Raw genomic sequence first — 14,049 nt, forward strand, 5'->3', positions numbered from 1 at the left:
TAGCTACACTCTTCACTATGTCTTAAATGTGAAACAAGCAAGATCTTAAAATACATCTCAAATTACCATTTTTTAAAAGAAATGACACTCATTCTTGTTTACCTGAGACTCCACAGTGACTGTGATCATAGAGGTGCTGCTGGTGCATGGTAGATTTTTTGTATATAACATGAGGATGACCATTCTCATAATTATAGTTACTAGAATCTTCTGTTATATTTCTTAAAGGCTCAATAAAATATTCATCATCTTCTGTAGCAATGACTCCATGCTTAAAGAAGCAAATAAGAAAACAAAAGCTTACAATAGACAATATGGAACTACTATCACAAAATTTAGCTTTAAAAAACATTCTCTGTGGAGAAATCCACAGCTAGAAGCTAATACATAAAACAGTGCATGAGCCAGCTCTCGTCTGCTGATTTAGTATGAGCAGAGTAGGTGCCTATAAACAATACAGTGAGAAAAAATAAAACTATCATTGTCCTATTTGTGGAGAACTTTCACCTTTTTTTGGTAGATGCAGTTAAAAAACCAGGAGACAGTCTCAGAATATTACAAATAATCTCTTCACCGAGATGTTCTGAAATGACGTGATTGATATCCATTAAAAATTCAGCAAACCCAAAATGGTATAAATGGCAAGTCCAATATCCCTCTGTGATGCCACACTGCTAGATGCTTAAAGCCAAATACTTCATCAAAGACAAACACGAGGAAGGATTAATTTTAGAACACATATTCAAAGAAACCATTTTTATTTCACGTCCAGACACAACCCCAAAACTGAGCTAGTTAACAGAAATCAAATTATTTATATTAACTTAAGGTACACTGTCTACAAAGCATTTATTCCATAAAAACTGTTGCCATAAATCTAGCAAACAAGAGCTATGGCAGACTGTACTAGACCTCATTCTCCATAACAAATGAATATTGTTTTTCCTCATACTGCAGTGCAGAATAGTAGATATTCTATTCTCATAACTTTCACATTTGTGAACTTAGCTTCTTCCAAACAGGAAATGGTTTATGGAAGAAAGGGGAGACTTCAGGCCAACTATGCAATTTCCTGAACCTTCAGCAATTAAAACTGAACTTTAGCAGAAAATCCAGGTTTTGGATCCTTTCAGATATAGAAATATTGGGGAATAAGCCCTGACAGGCTCTACACCAATGTTCACTAAATAAAAAATTCTGATACGCCATATGTAGAAAATTCTGAATGTACAGACTTTCTACACAGAGAAGAGCTACCCATCAGACAGAAGCCTGGAAGCAGGAACTCCTACATTCATATCCTGACTTGATGAATCACAAATTTCTACCACACCTTTTATCTGTGAAACAAATACTACACATGAATCTTTTTTTAAGACCTCCATGATCAGTCTTAAGACCTCCATGATCAGTCTTAAGACCACTTGTTCTGTATATGCTCTAAAAATCCTAAAGCTGTTTTCAAATATCAGAGTTTATCTTTTTACTCTTGGTCCAAGCTCTTGTCCTGTTACTGTTTTGTAAATAAAATGCCTACAGTTCATTACTTCTGAAACAACATATAAAACTTACAAAAAAAAAAAATCCTATGCAATGCATCAGAAACAAGGGTTTTCCAAATAGAACTCCATTGTAAATGCTGAAAATATATGTATTAACAGACTGAAGCTTTCAATTACTCCTTCCTTACATTGTGAATGCAAAAATAAGCATTTCTCTTCAGTGGTATTTTTCATTATGAACTCAACTATTAACTCAGAAGGCAACATCAGGGTCTAAATTCACCTGGAAGATGCCAGTATCAAATTCCTCTTACAATGCCTTCTTGTAACTTGAAGTCTAGGATTTTACTAGAAAATAAATCATTTACTGGTATACTGCTGCTTAAACAGTATTGAAAATATAAAACAAATTGTAACTGGGCTTGCCAGATGTGCAGAAAGAACCTTGACAGTTTGGACTGCATCCAGTCTGCATGTCAGACATCTGGGTTCAAGTGAATCCTGAGCCATTGTAAGCTCTGGTATTATGTTCCCACAGGAAGAGAGTCCTGTGGAGCGGTTCAGACCATCCGGCTGTCTGCCTCATGCCAAGCCCGAGAAGACAGAGATACCATCCAGTCAGTGGCACTGTCTCTGAGACACAGTGGGTCCTAACTTAAATTCCTCCAGAGCACACATCCTTCCTGTCTGTACTCAAGTCCAACCATGTTTGCAAATCTAAGCATAAATGAGATTATTATATCAGATACTGAAACTAAGTGGCAAGACTACCTCAACAGAACTAAGTTAATTAAAATAGCATAAACTCTTAATTGCAGCACTAGTTCTCTACACAAATTGCATATTTGCTCCTGCAAATAACTAAAGAATATCTGCAAACAATGGTCACAGTTCCTTCAGGTACCAGCTGTGACCATGGTAATGACAGCATCACCACTTTTTCCAATGCCTAGCTGATATCTGATGTCATTTGCCCAAATGCTAGGGTGCTTAAGAAAAGACATTTCAATAACACTTTGTTAAGGAAATACAAATAAATTTTAACATAGAACTACAAGGAGGAAGTGAAAACATTTGTGGTCAGTTTCTGCAGTCAGACAAGTGATTCAATTAGCACTGGAAATACAACGACCCTGCAGATGCCCTTCCCAAAAGCCTGCTTAGGTAGACCATTTTAAACCTAACAGTATTTTTGCTTGCAAACAAAATTCTTCCAGTGCTAAATTAATGCAACCAGTCTTGATGAATCACCGTGATTCAACAGTGAAATGACTGATTTTTAAGAAGCACTCTAAATACTGCAACTAAAAAGTACCTTGGTGATGGCCAGCATATCTTCTAAGTTTCAAAAATTCATTTGGCTAGAGATAGTGGCATTGTTTATGTATTCAGAAAGCCTGATTAATACATAGTGGGAAGTATACTATTATATCCAAATTTACATTCTAAATACCAGCTTTGATTTATAATCCACTATCTGAGGAAAACAAAACTTCATTTGAAAAAGGAATTTGAAATAATGCCCATTTAAAGCATTAAATAATATGAATTAATAAAGTGAATTAATTTTAATTTTCTTTTTAAGTGTTGCTATTGTATTTTAAGAGTTCATAAATTAAACTTCTGCTCCAAAGCATCAAAAATATCATTAAGACATAAGAATTATCAGAAAAGGTTTTGACATAATACCATGGATATAAGAAACAAGCTGAATGCACCAAGTATGTTACTACAAGGAACATTCCCAAGATTATTATCTAAAACAGATTGTTTGAGGTCCTGTGTTATCCAATCTCACTACAGACTGCCAACTCATGCTAACATATACAAAGTCTGGTTCCAGCAGTTTGACATGCTCAGACAAATCTGTGAATCCACATGGAGTTCCCCTGAATTTGTGAAAAAGAATCCTTCTCTGTAAGGCTGTCCAGCCAGGGCCTTAACCTCCTTCAGATGGGGTACATCCATCAGTTGCAAAAACAAACTGAATTATGGGGGACAAGTAAGCACGTGCCTCTTCCACACAGCACTATAGTTTCACAGTTTTTCCATACCTTGAATCTCTTTAGGCTTTATGTTTATCCATCTCTAATATAAAGTACTAGTAATGGAAACTTCTGCAAACAAGTCAGTGTTGTTCAGTATGTTAACAGCTGGCTATACTACCGAGGAAGATTGCATTAACTTACTGCGCTCTCAAAGATGAAAAAAATAGTGATCTGGCCTGAGACAGCACATCATGGAATCTAACAAAAACTTTAAACCTTAAAACTAGGAGGGGGACAGTTTGTGTATAATTTTCTAAATACCGATGTACTGCAAAAACATATGAGTATCAAAGATAGCCTTAAAGACCCTGATACAGAATTATTTCACATACAGTCAAAAATATCACAGTATACGTAAACTATGATCTACAAAAGTAGATGCATTCTTTAGAGTAAAAATGGCTTTCAAATGAACTAACTCTTAAGAAAATATTAGTAATTTATAAATATATGTATTTAGGAATAAACGAAGCAAACATTAAGTCTTCCAGCAAAATAATTCCCCACTGAAAAAGTAAACTCATGCTCTTAATTCACAGTCACCTACATGCTTCTTCTTTATCATTTCTGTTTGGATGGAGATAACTGTGCCATCCAGCACAAACACTATGCAATGCGTGAACTTCACATACATGGAAATACTGCATGTTTTAAATTAACCATTTACTTGGGACCACAGTAGCCTCAGAATAGTTCCTACTACAGACCTTTTCAGCCCAAAATTACAAAATTTTATACCATGCAAAACTTGTTTGAGCACTCAGTTAAGAGCTTTGACACATGGCAGAAGACAAAGATGAGTCAAAATACAAAGTCTGGGTTTTGCTTGATTCCGTTACTGAAGGCTCCAGAATTCCTCTGAGATTTGCTCCTCCCAAAGTCAGTCCATGGAGTCCTCCCAAACTCCATTCCCCCAAGGCGAAGTTTCTCTCTCCAGCTATTCTACCACCATTTCTTTTCCTCTTTCCTTCAGTATGAAATAGTCAGCTTAGAAAATGCCTCAGTCTGCTGCCTTGTATCCAACATCCAAACTCTCTAAAATGCTGTTCGTTGTAGGCTCTTTCATGATGCACCCAACCTACAATCCACCCACAAGTGTAGCATCCACTACAGCAAACATGAGTTTGGAAGCCAGCAAGCTTGAGGACAAGACCTTAAATTTCCTCACATGAATGTTCCCTGGATTATAGAGCTTTACTCACAACTTCAGACAATTTATACCACATCCAGGACCCAGCAGATGGAAGCTGCTGGACTGAAACTTCAGTAAGTAGCAGCCTGTAACTCTAGAGCACTTGGTAATGAGAAATATAGAGGGAGAGGCTGAAACAAGAAACAGCGATAAGAAAATCAACTGACTGCTTTGTCACTTTGATTATAATGAAACTGCGAGAAAGCCCTCTGCACATTTATCTCAAATGTAAGTGTTCTTCAAAGACATACAACATATGTTATTTAAATCATGTTCTCACATAACCACTCTGAATAACTAATAAGAATAATTCAAGACATTCACTAAGGGGAAGAAATTTAACCTATTTGTCAACAGTGAAACCTAACAGGACAACCGGAGTAAATATATTGCATACATTTTGTTTGTGAGCAACATTCGCTATTAAATACTACTTACTACCTGCAGAAGAGACAAAGAGTTAAACTTACAATGACTGGCTTTAATACAGATGTTAATCAAGGACTATTAGACTATGATTGGCAGTCATTAACAGACCGGCAATCAAACTGGAAAATACAACAAATGCCTTAAGTACAATGCATTCTGAGCTATTGCTAACTCTAAAACAAGTAATACTGTCTTCAATATTCACTGCCAATTGCCTTATTAAACATGTTCTAACCAGCAGCTGTATAACAAAGCATTCATTAGTAGAATCATCATTTAAAAATAACTTTGTGATGCATTTATCTGAATGGAGTGGTAACTCCCATACACTGTGCTCTGGAAGGCACTGCCAACACTGCAGAATTTCCATACAGTAGAGCATGGTACCAAGTCAAGACTACTGCTGCACCCTCTGCTGGATTTATGCCTCTGAGATAGAGCCATGTGTCATCCTGCTGATGCTTCTGGAGCAACACAGGAGCCTCACAAGCTTGTGACCAAATTTTCCTAAGAGATGCAGTGCACACCTGATACGTGAAGTCCCGAGTAAAGAGGCATGACCATGAAGAATTTGTGTGCCCAAAGACTAGATTAAGGCTGCCTTAACACCTGAAAGACACACATAAAGACTGACAACAACGACAGCCACTGATGATAATGATTTAAGCGGGAAACATTCTACACAGAAGTTAACTTACAAAGACAACGCTAAAACATACTGACACCTAGAACCACAGGCAGCCTCACTCCAGCAAAATGGACTGCCTGAGGGCAAAGGGAAAACATGCAAAATGTCACCTCAGGGTGTTGGGCACAAAAGAAAAAAAAAAACCCAGAGATTCTGCTTCCTCATGACATCTTCCATGCTTTTCAGAAGAAAAGAAGTGCCGTAAGGAGCAACAGATGAGAAAAGACGATGGGGAAATACAGGCTTTTTTGTGCTTCATCCCACCTTTATTTTCCTACCATGAAAGGAAAACAAGAGTCAGCTATGGCAAAGGCAGGAGTTCTTGGCTCACTCCCCAAGCCAAGGTAAAAAAGAAACTGAAATGGGATCACCATGGCACTTATTGCAGTCTCCACGGGGACCAACTAGTCCGTGCAGCAATTTGCATAAAGAGGCTTGCAGCCTCTTTTAAAGAAATGAGTCCTGAAAGAAGGGACTTTGTCTCCATCATATTTTGAGCTGAAAAGAACTCAAGCAAAGATGGAGTATACTTAGCTTTGAAGCCTGAATGTGACCAGAACTGTGACCAGAAAAGAGCTATTAGATGGAAACTGCAATCAAAGAGAAAATTGTACTAAATTCAGACCTATCTGCTATAAGTCTACATCAACCAAACTGTATTACCACATTCAATGGAACATCATTTTAACTCCATCTCTTTGAAAGTGTTCACTTAGTGCTGGAAATCCCCATTAAACACTTTTCTTCAGGAACACTCTGAAATGCCATATCACAAGTAGTTGGGTGTAATGCAACCTATTTGGGTCTGGAACAGCTGGCTTTTTTTGAAAGTAACATTTCAGGAGGCATTGTTCAATAGTGCTTCCAAGGACAAATGGGAATTAGTCTAGCAATTCTGTGTAATTTTTTTTTTTTTGAACAGCAATTAGCTAGATCACCTATCCCTAACAAGACCGACCAGCATTCTACCATAATAAAAACCAGAATGAGAAACTGTAATATGTATGTGTATTTTTACTACAGAAAACACTGGTTCTTGATTTAATGTTTCAGAGTCATGTCTTTCTATTTTAGTATTTTTTACTCAAGAGCCTGCTTTTTTACTTTTTTGTATTCATTTTTTAATTTCTTTTTCCATGCATGTACTATTGTCATGTGATCACAAGATCACAAGTAAGAGAAGAGATGAGAATAAATTAGGTAAGAACTTCTAATTCTACTTCTAAATGCAAAAAATTTATGATCTGTAAACAAAATCTTTCTGGTAAAATAATTATATAATTGTTTTCTAATGCTGTTACTTGCTAAAGACTTCTCACATTTTGAATTCACAGCAATGATGATGTCTACACCGAGCAATTCCTCTTCTTTTACTTACTTAGTTTTTAAACCCAAATACTCAAAGTGGGTGTTCAGTGCAATCAACATCTCCCTGCGGAGATTCAGTACCCTGGAGAATCCAGTGTTTCCTCCTCCCTGCCCCTTGAACTTGGAAGGCTCTTGTAACTGTAAAGATCTCATCACAGACATAGTCCTGTAACCCTAGCATGGACACTATGAACACTACAGAGGTTGCCTGCTAGAAGACTGCAGAATTGAGTCTCAGTACTTAAATTAAGCTTGAGAAACTGACACCTACTTTTCCCCAGGACCTAGATCAGGTTTTAGGGGGTTTCTACGCCTTCCCGTCTACTTGCTTCCCACAGGGACTCAAAAAACTGCAAGATACACCAATTTAACTCTTCTTCGGTAATTGAAAAGGGACAAGCACACTATTATACTATAACATGTAATAATGACTTACCAGACCATTGCAGTTGCTTAAGGCCACTTTAGTTGTACTGTGTTGGTCTTGCAAATATCCTGTGTAATGACAGTGGTCTAAGAAATCATGCTTCCATTGCGGTCCATCTTTCCCCCAGTACTCTACTGTAAAATGTCTGGACACCAAATCTGTGTTGAGAGTCAGGTTTAAATGAAAGTGCTTGCCATAGGCAGAAAGTTTAAAAAATAATTTAGATGCTGCCAGTTCTTGGTCATAAGGGTCTGTGCTCCTCCTCCTTCTTGAGGGTTTAGGATTTTTCACAGTAAAGCTGAGGAAGGCTCCATTTTGGTCAACCCTTATTGGGATTGTTAGTTGGTAGTGTTCAAGGTAAGACAGGAATTCCTCTTTGTAATCAATCACAAGGTAAGACAGTCCAGGGAGTGGGCATAGAAGAGAAGAAAATATAACAGGAAACAAAAAGTAGCATAAACATAGACCATTTTTGGGTAAATTTCATCACTCTCTGTGTAAAAGTCACCTTCAGGTAAGTGCACAATGCAGCATTTTACTAAATAAAATAAAACTTTATTTTCTTCCTTTGTAAGTCAAGAAAATGTGTTTGATTTCCTATTAATTTGCTTATCACTTTGGAAATAGAAAAGCTATTTAATACCTATCTTTTCCTCTTGACCAAAAATATGTAAATAATTTGGGCTAACTTAAGAAGGGCATATTTTTCCCAGTGCTACCATTAAAAGACAAAAGCTATAAAATCCACTTGCAAGAATACAAACAATAGTAATGAAAAGGATTATATTGTAAAAACAAGATTAGATTCTTACTTCCTAGTCTAAAAGCATGTTAATTTTATCATGGCAAGTCTCTCAAATATTATCAAGTACATTTTACGAGATTTAATTTGCAAGGCTTTCCTACAGCTAAAGTAGACAGAGAGAAATTAGAACAAGGAAATTTTATCTGTATGACAATTAATCATGATAAAACTAAGAGTAGAGCCCAGATGAGCTCATGAATTATATAAACATGGTTTAGAAAATATTACACAAATACAATGCAAAAATACACTCTTCTTGCCAACTACAGAGATCAGACCCCTACCTTGAGAACTGTATGAAAGCCTGCTGTTACTGAGAAATTCCGATGAAACCATGACTAGGCTCAAAATCCATGTCCACGTCTTCCAAAAAATTTCCATAATTTAGAAAAAACAGAAAAGTTCTTTTTTTCCTTCTCCTTGGAGAACTACCTGTGTGCTATAGAGTTAACTTCACTCCAGAATCGCACCATAACAGGTATATTTATTTTATGCCTCTTTCAAATTAACTATAGGATGTTCCACTTTCTGGACAGATACTTTCTTCTATAGCTGCAGTCATTTTCTCAATTCAAAGCAAGTATTTGTAAGATTCCTTAAGATATGAGACAGATGTTAGATTGGATAGTTACTGAAATTGTTCCATTTCTTTTCCTGAAAAACAGAAGAATATGAGTCAAGGCAAATTCTTTCTATTAAAATAAATCTATGCTGCAAAATATTAGGCCATGACAGTGAATTACATAGGGCAATATTTTGAACTAATATTCAGTATCAGTTTTACAGTCACATCCAAGGTCACAATCTTACAGAAAGAAAAAAAGGGAAAAAGAGTTACGATTAACCTTGAAAAGCAGATCCATACAGCCTATGATACACTTATTAACGTCATGTTATTTTTATGAATTCTTACACCTATTTAGTGTTTCTCATAGCTCAAATATTGTGTTCAGACTTGTTTCATCTATAACCAATGCTACACACTCATTTATTTCAACTGCTAATAACACATCCCAATATACTGGTAGGTAAAGGAAGAACCTGGAAAGGAATCCAGAGTAGTTATCTGATCTTTCTGAAACATGTATTTTGTTATTACTAGGGCTAGGGTTCTGCTTATGCGGGCAGAATTCCCATTCACTTAGATAGGAATGCTGTGTGTTAGAATACTAAAGAACAAATTACAGTACCTAAAGCTATTCATCATACACATTCTAATATTACAAATATTTGTTGTCAGGGTTTTTTTTTCATTTACAACACTATTGCAATAATAGTCTTTATTTTACTAGAGCTACAGCTCTAGGTGCAGCCGGGGATTAAATTGAAGATCCGTGCAGTCAACTAACAATCCAGTACCATGGGATACCAAACTATGTGTTGTGTCAGCTGGTACTCATCAGTCCACTTAAACACTCTCAGCACACCTGTGCACAAACTCTGCTGAAGCAGACAATGGAGAAACAGAACACCTAAGAAGGGGAGCTTGTTTAAAAACTAATTTCCACAAGCATACAGAGTCACTTACACATGCACCAGATAAATCTGCCTTTCTAAAACTCTGGGAATGATTTACAACATTCATTCAGACAGGTAATAGAGCTGGAGTTAATGGACTATTTATGAAGGTTTTATAAAGAGCTGTAACATAAAATATTAAGAAAAAATCATCACCCAAATCCTATTTACCAACACTGCAATGAATATTTAGATAACATCTTAGCCAGTTTCAAACCCATCTAATTACTGATGGGCAAATAAGGTTAATCTGACCTTTTAAAAATATTTGAAGGCAGCACGCAGGATTTATTCAGGTTTGTATAGAGACTAAAAGACACTTTGCCAATATGTTTTGTGCTTAGTAGTATTTTTTTTCCCAGGGAAGCATAAAGACTTTGTGATGCCATTTACATGTGGCAAGGCCTCAAAGCACATTATTAAAAAAGTTCTCTGTTTGCATTGCTATGCAAAACCTTTATTTCTGAGCTAATGTTTAGTTACATTTCTTAGAATTTTGCAAGTTTTGAAGATACATAATTAACCCCATACTCTTTCAACTACATTAGTACAATAGGTACTGTGCCTTATTTCTAATCTGAGAATGTATAGTTTCAAATTCTTGTCACTGAATCTTGCTTTATCCCCATTTGCTAATGAGCTGGTTTCTTTTCCTTGTGTGCACAGTTATAATCTGATACAAGCATCTCTGGACACTTCCTGATAAGCAGCTCAACCTATTTGGTTTATCTCATTCTGTATAATCCAGTTTCCAGATGACTGAATACTTCTGCAGTTTTTCTCTGAATCGCTTCCAGTTTGCCAGCATCCCTTTTTATCTGCAGACACTGGAACTGGGAACTGTAGTCCAATAATGGCTTGTTACCACCATATATAGAGGTAATATTGCCTTACAGCTTCTACTTAGCCAAAATATCCTAACAGGGAGCTCATGTTCAGACTATTAGGCTGATAAAAAAGTTATTCTAAAATAAGGATCTCCTGAAACTGCAGTACCTAAAGAGCTAGATAGCTCAGAATACTGGACATAAATTAACAGTACCCATTATTTAGTATCATTATTTATAATTTACCCACCCATGGCCCACATGATGGACCATAACCATATGTTAGCAAACAGTGTCAAACAGTCACTCATGTCTAGCGTTCTTGCAGAGGTCTCTGAAGTGGTCTCCCTCATTTCAAGCTTCACACAAGACCAATCTCCTTTCATATCAAGCATTCTGAAAGTTTCAGCAGAATTTTTTACCTCTTTTGGTAAATTTTTATTGCCAGCTTGACCATGGATACAAGCGGACCATATAAAGCTATATTAATGTTTCCAGTTAAAGAGTGGTAATGGGTGTGAATGATAAAGCACTCAGGTAACTTCAAGATAAAATACTCTAAGTATGACGTTTGGTAGGAACATCAAAGTCTGGACTCTATGCCCTTTTTGTTGTATCTGCACCTTCTTCGGCAGCCTATTTTCATGGCAGTCTGTAGACTGTTGTTAAGATGCAAGATTTGGTCAATACTAAGCTTACAACAAGAAACTTCTAGTGTGTCATGTGGTGAACTACACATTCACCCACTGGTTAACATAGGTGTGGCTCTGTGTCCTCAAGCACCACCTAAAACCACAGATCCCATCTAACTCTAAGAGTTCTGCCAAACAGGAAAGGAATAGTACAAGATGTTTTCTGATGGCAATGATGAAACAGCTGCATGGCACTGGCATTTCTGTGAAGGCACAGGTAACCATGGCAGTCCTGTCAGTGGTGTCATGAGGTTCCCACCCAGTGACACGCAGTAAGGAGAAAAAAGGTCACAGTTATCGTGAGGTGGAAGTCCTGTGTGAGGTGGCTGAGGGAGGTGGGGGTGTTTAACCTGGAGAAAAGGCACCTCAGGGATGACCTTACCACTCTTTACAACTGAAAGCGTAGCCAGGTGGGGGTCGGTCTCTCCTCCCAAGCAACAAGTGACAGGAGAAAACATAGCCTCAAGCTGCAGCAGGAGTAGTTTAGGTTGGACATAAGGAAGAGTATCTTCACGGAAAGGGTAATTAGACTGGAACGGGGTGCTCAGAAAGGTGGTGGTCACAGTCCCTAGAGGTGTTTAAGGAAGGCCTGGATGGCACTGGTTTAGTGCCATGGTCTAGTTGACAGGGTAGTGTTTGGTCATAGGTTGGACTCAATGACCTTAGAAGTCCTCTTCAACCTATATGATTCCATGATAAAGTGGACTACGAAGAGACAACACGCCCAACTGCTCAGAGCAGCCACCATGGGAGCCTCCATTTAAACAAATGCCTTGGGCAACTAAGGCATCAATTAACCTGAAGGTAGCTCAAGATTTACGACAGGGCAACATGTGAGACCAATGTCCCGGGACAACCGGCACACCAGGGGCGCCCACCGCAGAACCGAGGGGTTCCGGCGCGTTCGGCGGCGGCAGCGCCGAGCTTTCCAGTTAGCGGCCGCGGTGCCAGAAAACCCACGGCACCGCACGGCACCACACGGCGCCGCCGGACCGCAGTGCCCGCACCGCAGCTACGCCTCGGGGCGGGGTCGAGGAGAGCGACGACCGGGAAAGGGACCCGCCGGCGCGGCGGGCGGGACAGGGGGTTGTCCTCCAGGCTCCCGCCCCGGCGGCTCGGCCCCCGCCGCCTTCCCGCCCTCAGCGGCCGGGCCGGGCCGGGCCGGGCCGAGCGGGCGGCGGGAGCCCGCGGTGAGGCGCGGGCAGGGGCGGCCGTGCGCCCGCCCGGCACTACGAGTGGTTGCTAAGGAAATGGGGAGGGCGGCGGGAGGGGACGGGGCGGGGGACGGGCATCAATCACACAAATTCAATTACAGGTATCGCGGCTGGCCGTGAAAAACTTCGCAGGGCTTCAAAAGCCGGGGATTAGCCGTGCCCCCGGGAGCTTCCCCGGGCGAGAGCTGAGACGCGCAGACCGCGCCGGGAACAGCTCGGTGAAAAAGAAGGGGGGCCGGGAGTGGCGGAGAGAGGGACACGTACAAAGGGAAAAGATCGAACCCTCCTCCCCGGGAATTAACCAGAAGCCGAGGCGTGAGGAGTAAAATCACTGCTGTGCGGGCCCCCGGTACGACGGGGCCGCCACCGTATGACCCCCCCCCGCCAGCCCCCAGGCTCCCCGCCGGCCGTACCGAGGGGGCAGCTGTCACTGCACCTACCGAAAAAGCAACACCCAGCCCCCCAAAACCAAAAGTCAACAGGCTAGGAAAAAAGTCAACGGCTACACACACAGTTAAACACGTACACACATGCACATTATCTGTACACGTCTGCACACACAGAGAGTTAAAAACACTGGCACTGCGGAAAATTGGAAGTCGCCAGACACACATCCCTCAAAAAAAAAAAATTCAGAAGGAAAAAACAAAAAAAAATCCGTCCTCCCTAGAGAGGCTGAAGGGGAGAGTCTGGTTGCTGTGGTGGAGCTGATCCTAAAGTTAACTTTCAGCAGCCCATTTCCAGACAGCAGCGCTGAATCTATTTGGATAAAACGCGTGTGACCCAGACACTTGGCGTTTGGCCCAAACGCGTTGCACCGGCAGCCCAAATAAAAACAAGAGTCTGACTCTCTCCCTCTCTCTCCCTTCTCTCTTGTACAACAATGAAAGAAAGTAGCGAAGACAAAATCCGCACACACATCGACGGGGAGCGAGAGCCCACTTACCTCCTCCCACCAAACAAAGTCCCTTTGAACCCTGGGCGACTGCGGAGACAGACATAACACCGACAAACACGAGTCCGCGGGGTTAAGAGTCTGGCAAATCCCAAGCGGCTCGAAGTAAATCAAAACCACACGCTTCCATCTTCCTGATGAGCCCAGCGAGAGCCCGACATCCCCGCCAGCATCGCTGCGGGACGGCGGCCGCTCCGACCCTCCAAGCCCCGGTACAAAGTGTGCACTTGTCTGACCGCGGCAGCGGACACCGCCGGACACGGCACGGCCGAAAGCGGGGCGTCCTCGACTCAGCAGCAATCCGGAATAGCCCTGGGTTGTCGCTGGGATTTGGGGGCTGCTTTGGTTTTCATCTGTTGTTTGGTTTGGTTTTGTTTTTCCTTT

The 14,049-nt window shown here is 40.3% G+C and overlaps 1 protein-coding gene across 1 annotated transcript in view; it reads right to left on the reverse strand.

The window, feature by feature from the left end:
- Positions 1-14,049, reverse strand: part of ADAMTS6 (ADAM metallopeptidase with thrombospondin type 1 motif 6) — a 145,267-nt gene that overhangs the window by 130,379 nt on the left and 839 nt on the right. Inside the window, exons 2-4 of the mRNA XM_005492982.4 lie at positions 8,744-9,113; positions 7,664-8,028; positions 103-271 (exon numbers count right to left, since the gene is read on the reverse strand). Of these exons, the coding sequence (XP_005493039.1) occupies positions 103-271; positions 7,664-8,028; positions 8,744-8,840 (631 nt within the window). The 5' untranslated portion in view covers positions 8,841-9,113. The remainder of the gene's footprint in view (positions 1-102; positions 272-7,663; positions 8,029-8,743; positions 9,114-14,049) is intronic.

The sequence above is a fragment of the Zonotrichia albicollis genome, chromosome Z, assembly GCF_047830755.1.
Source record: "Zonotrichia albicollis isolate bZonAlb1 chromosome Z, bZonAlb1.hap1, whole genome shotgun sequence".
NCBI lineage: Eukaryota > Metazoa > Chordata > Aves > Passeriformes > Passerellidae > Zonotrichia > Zonotrichia albicollis.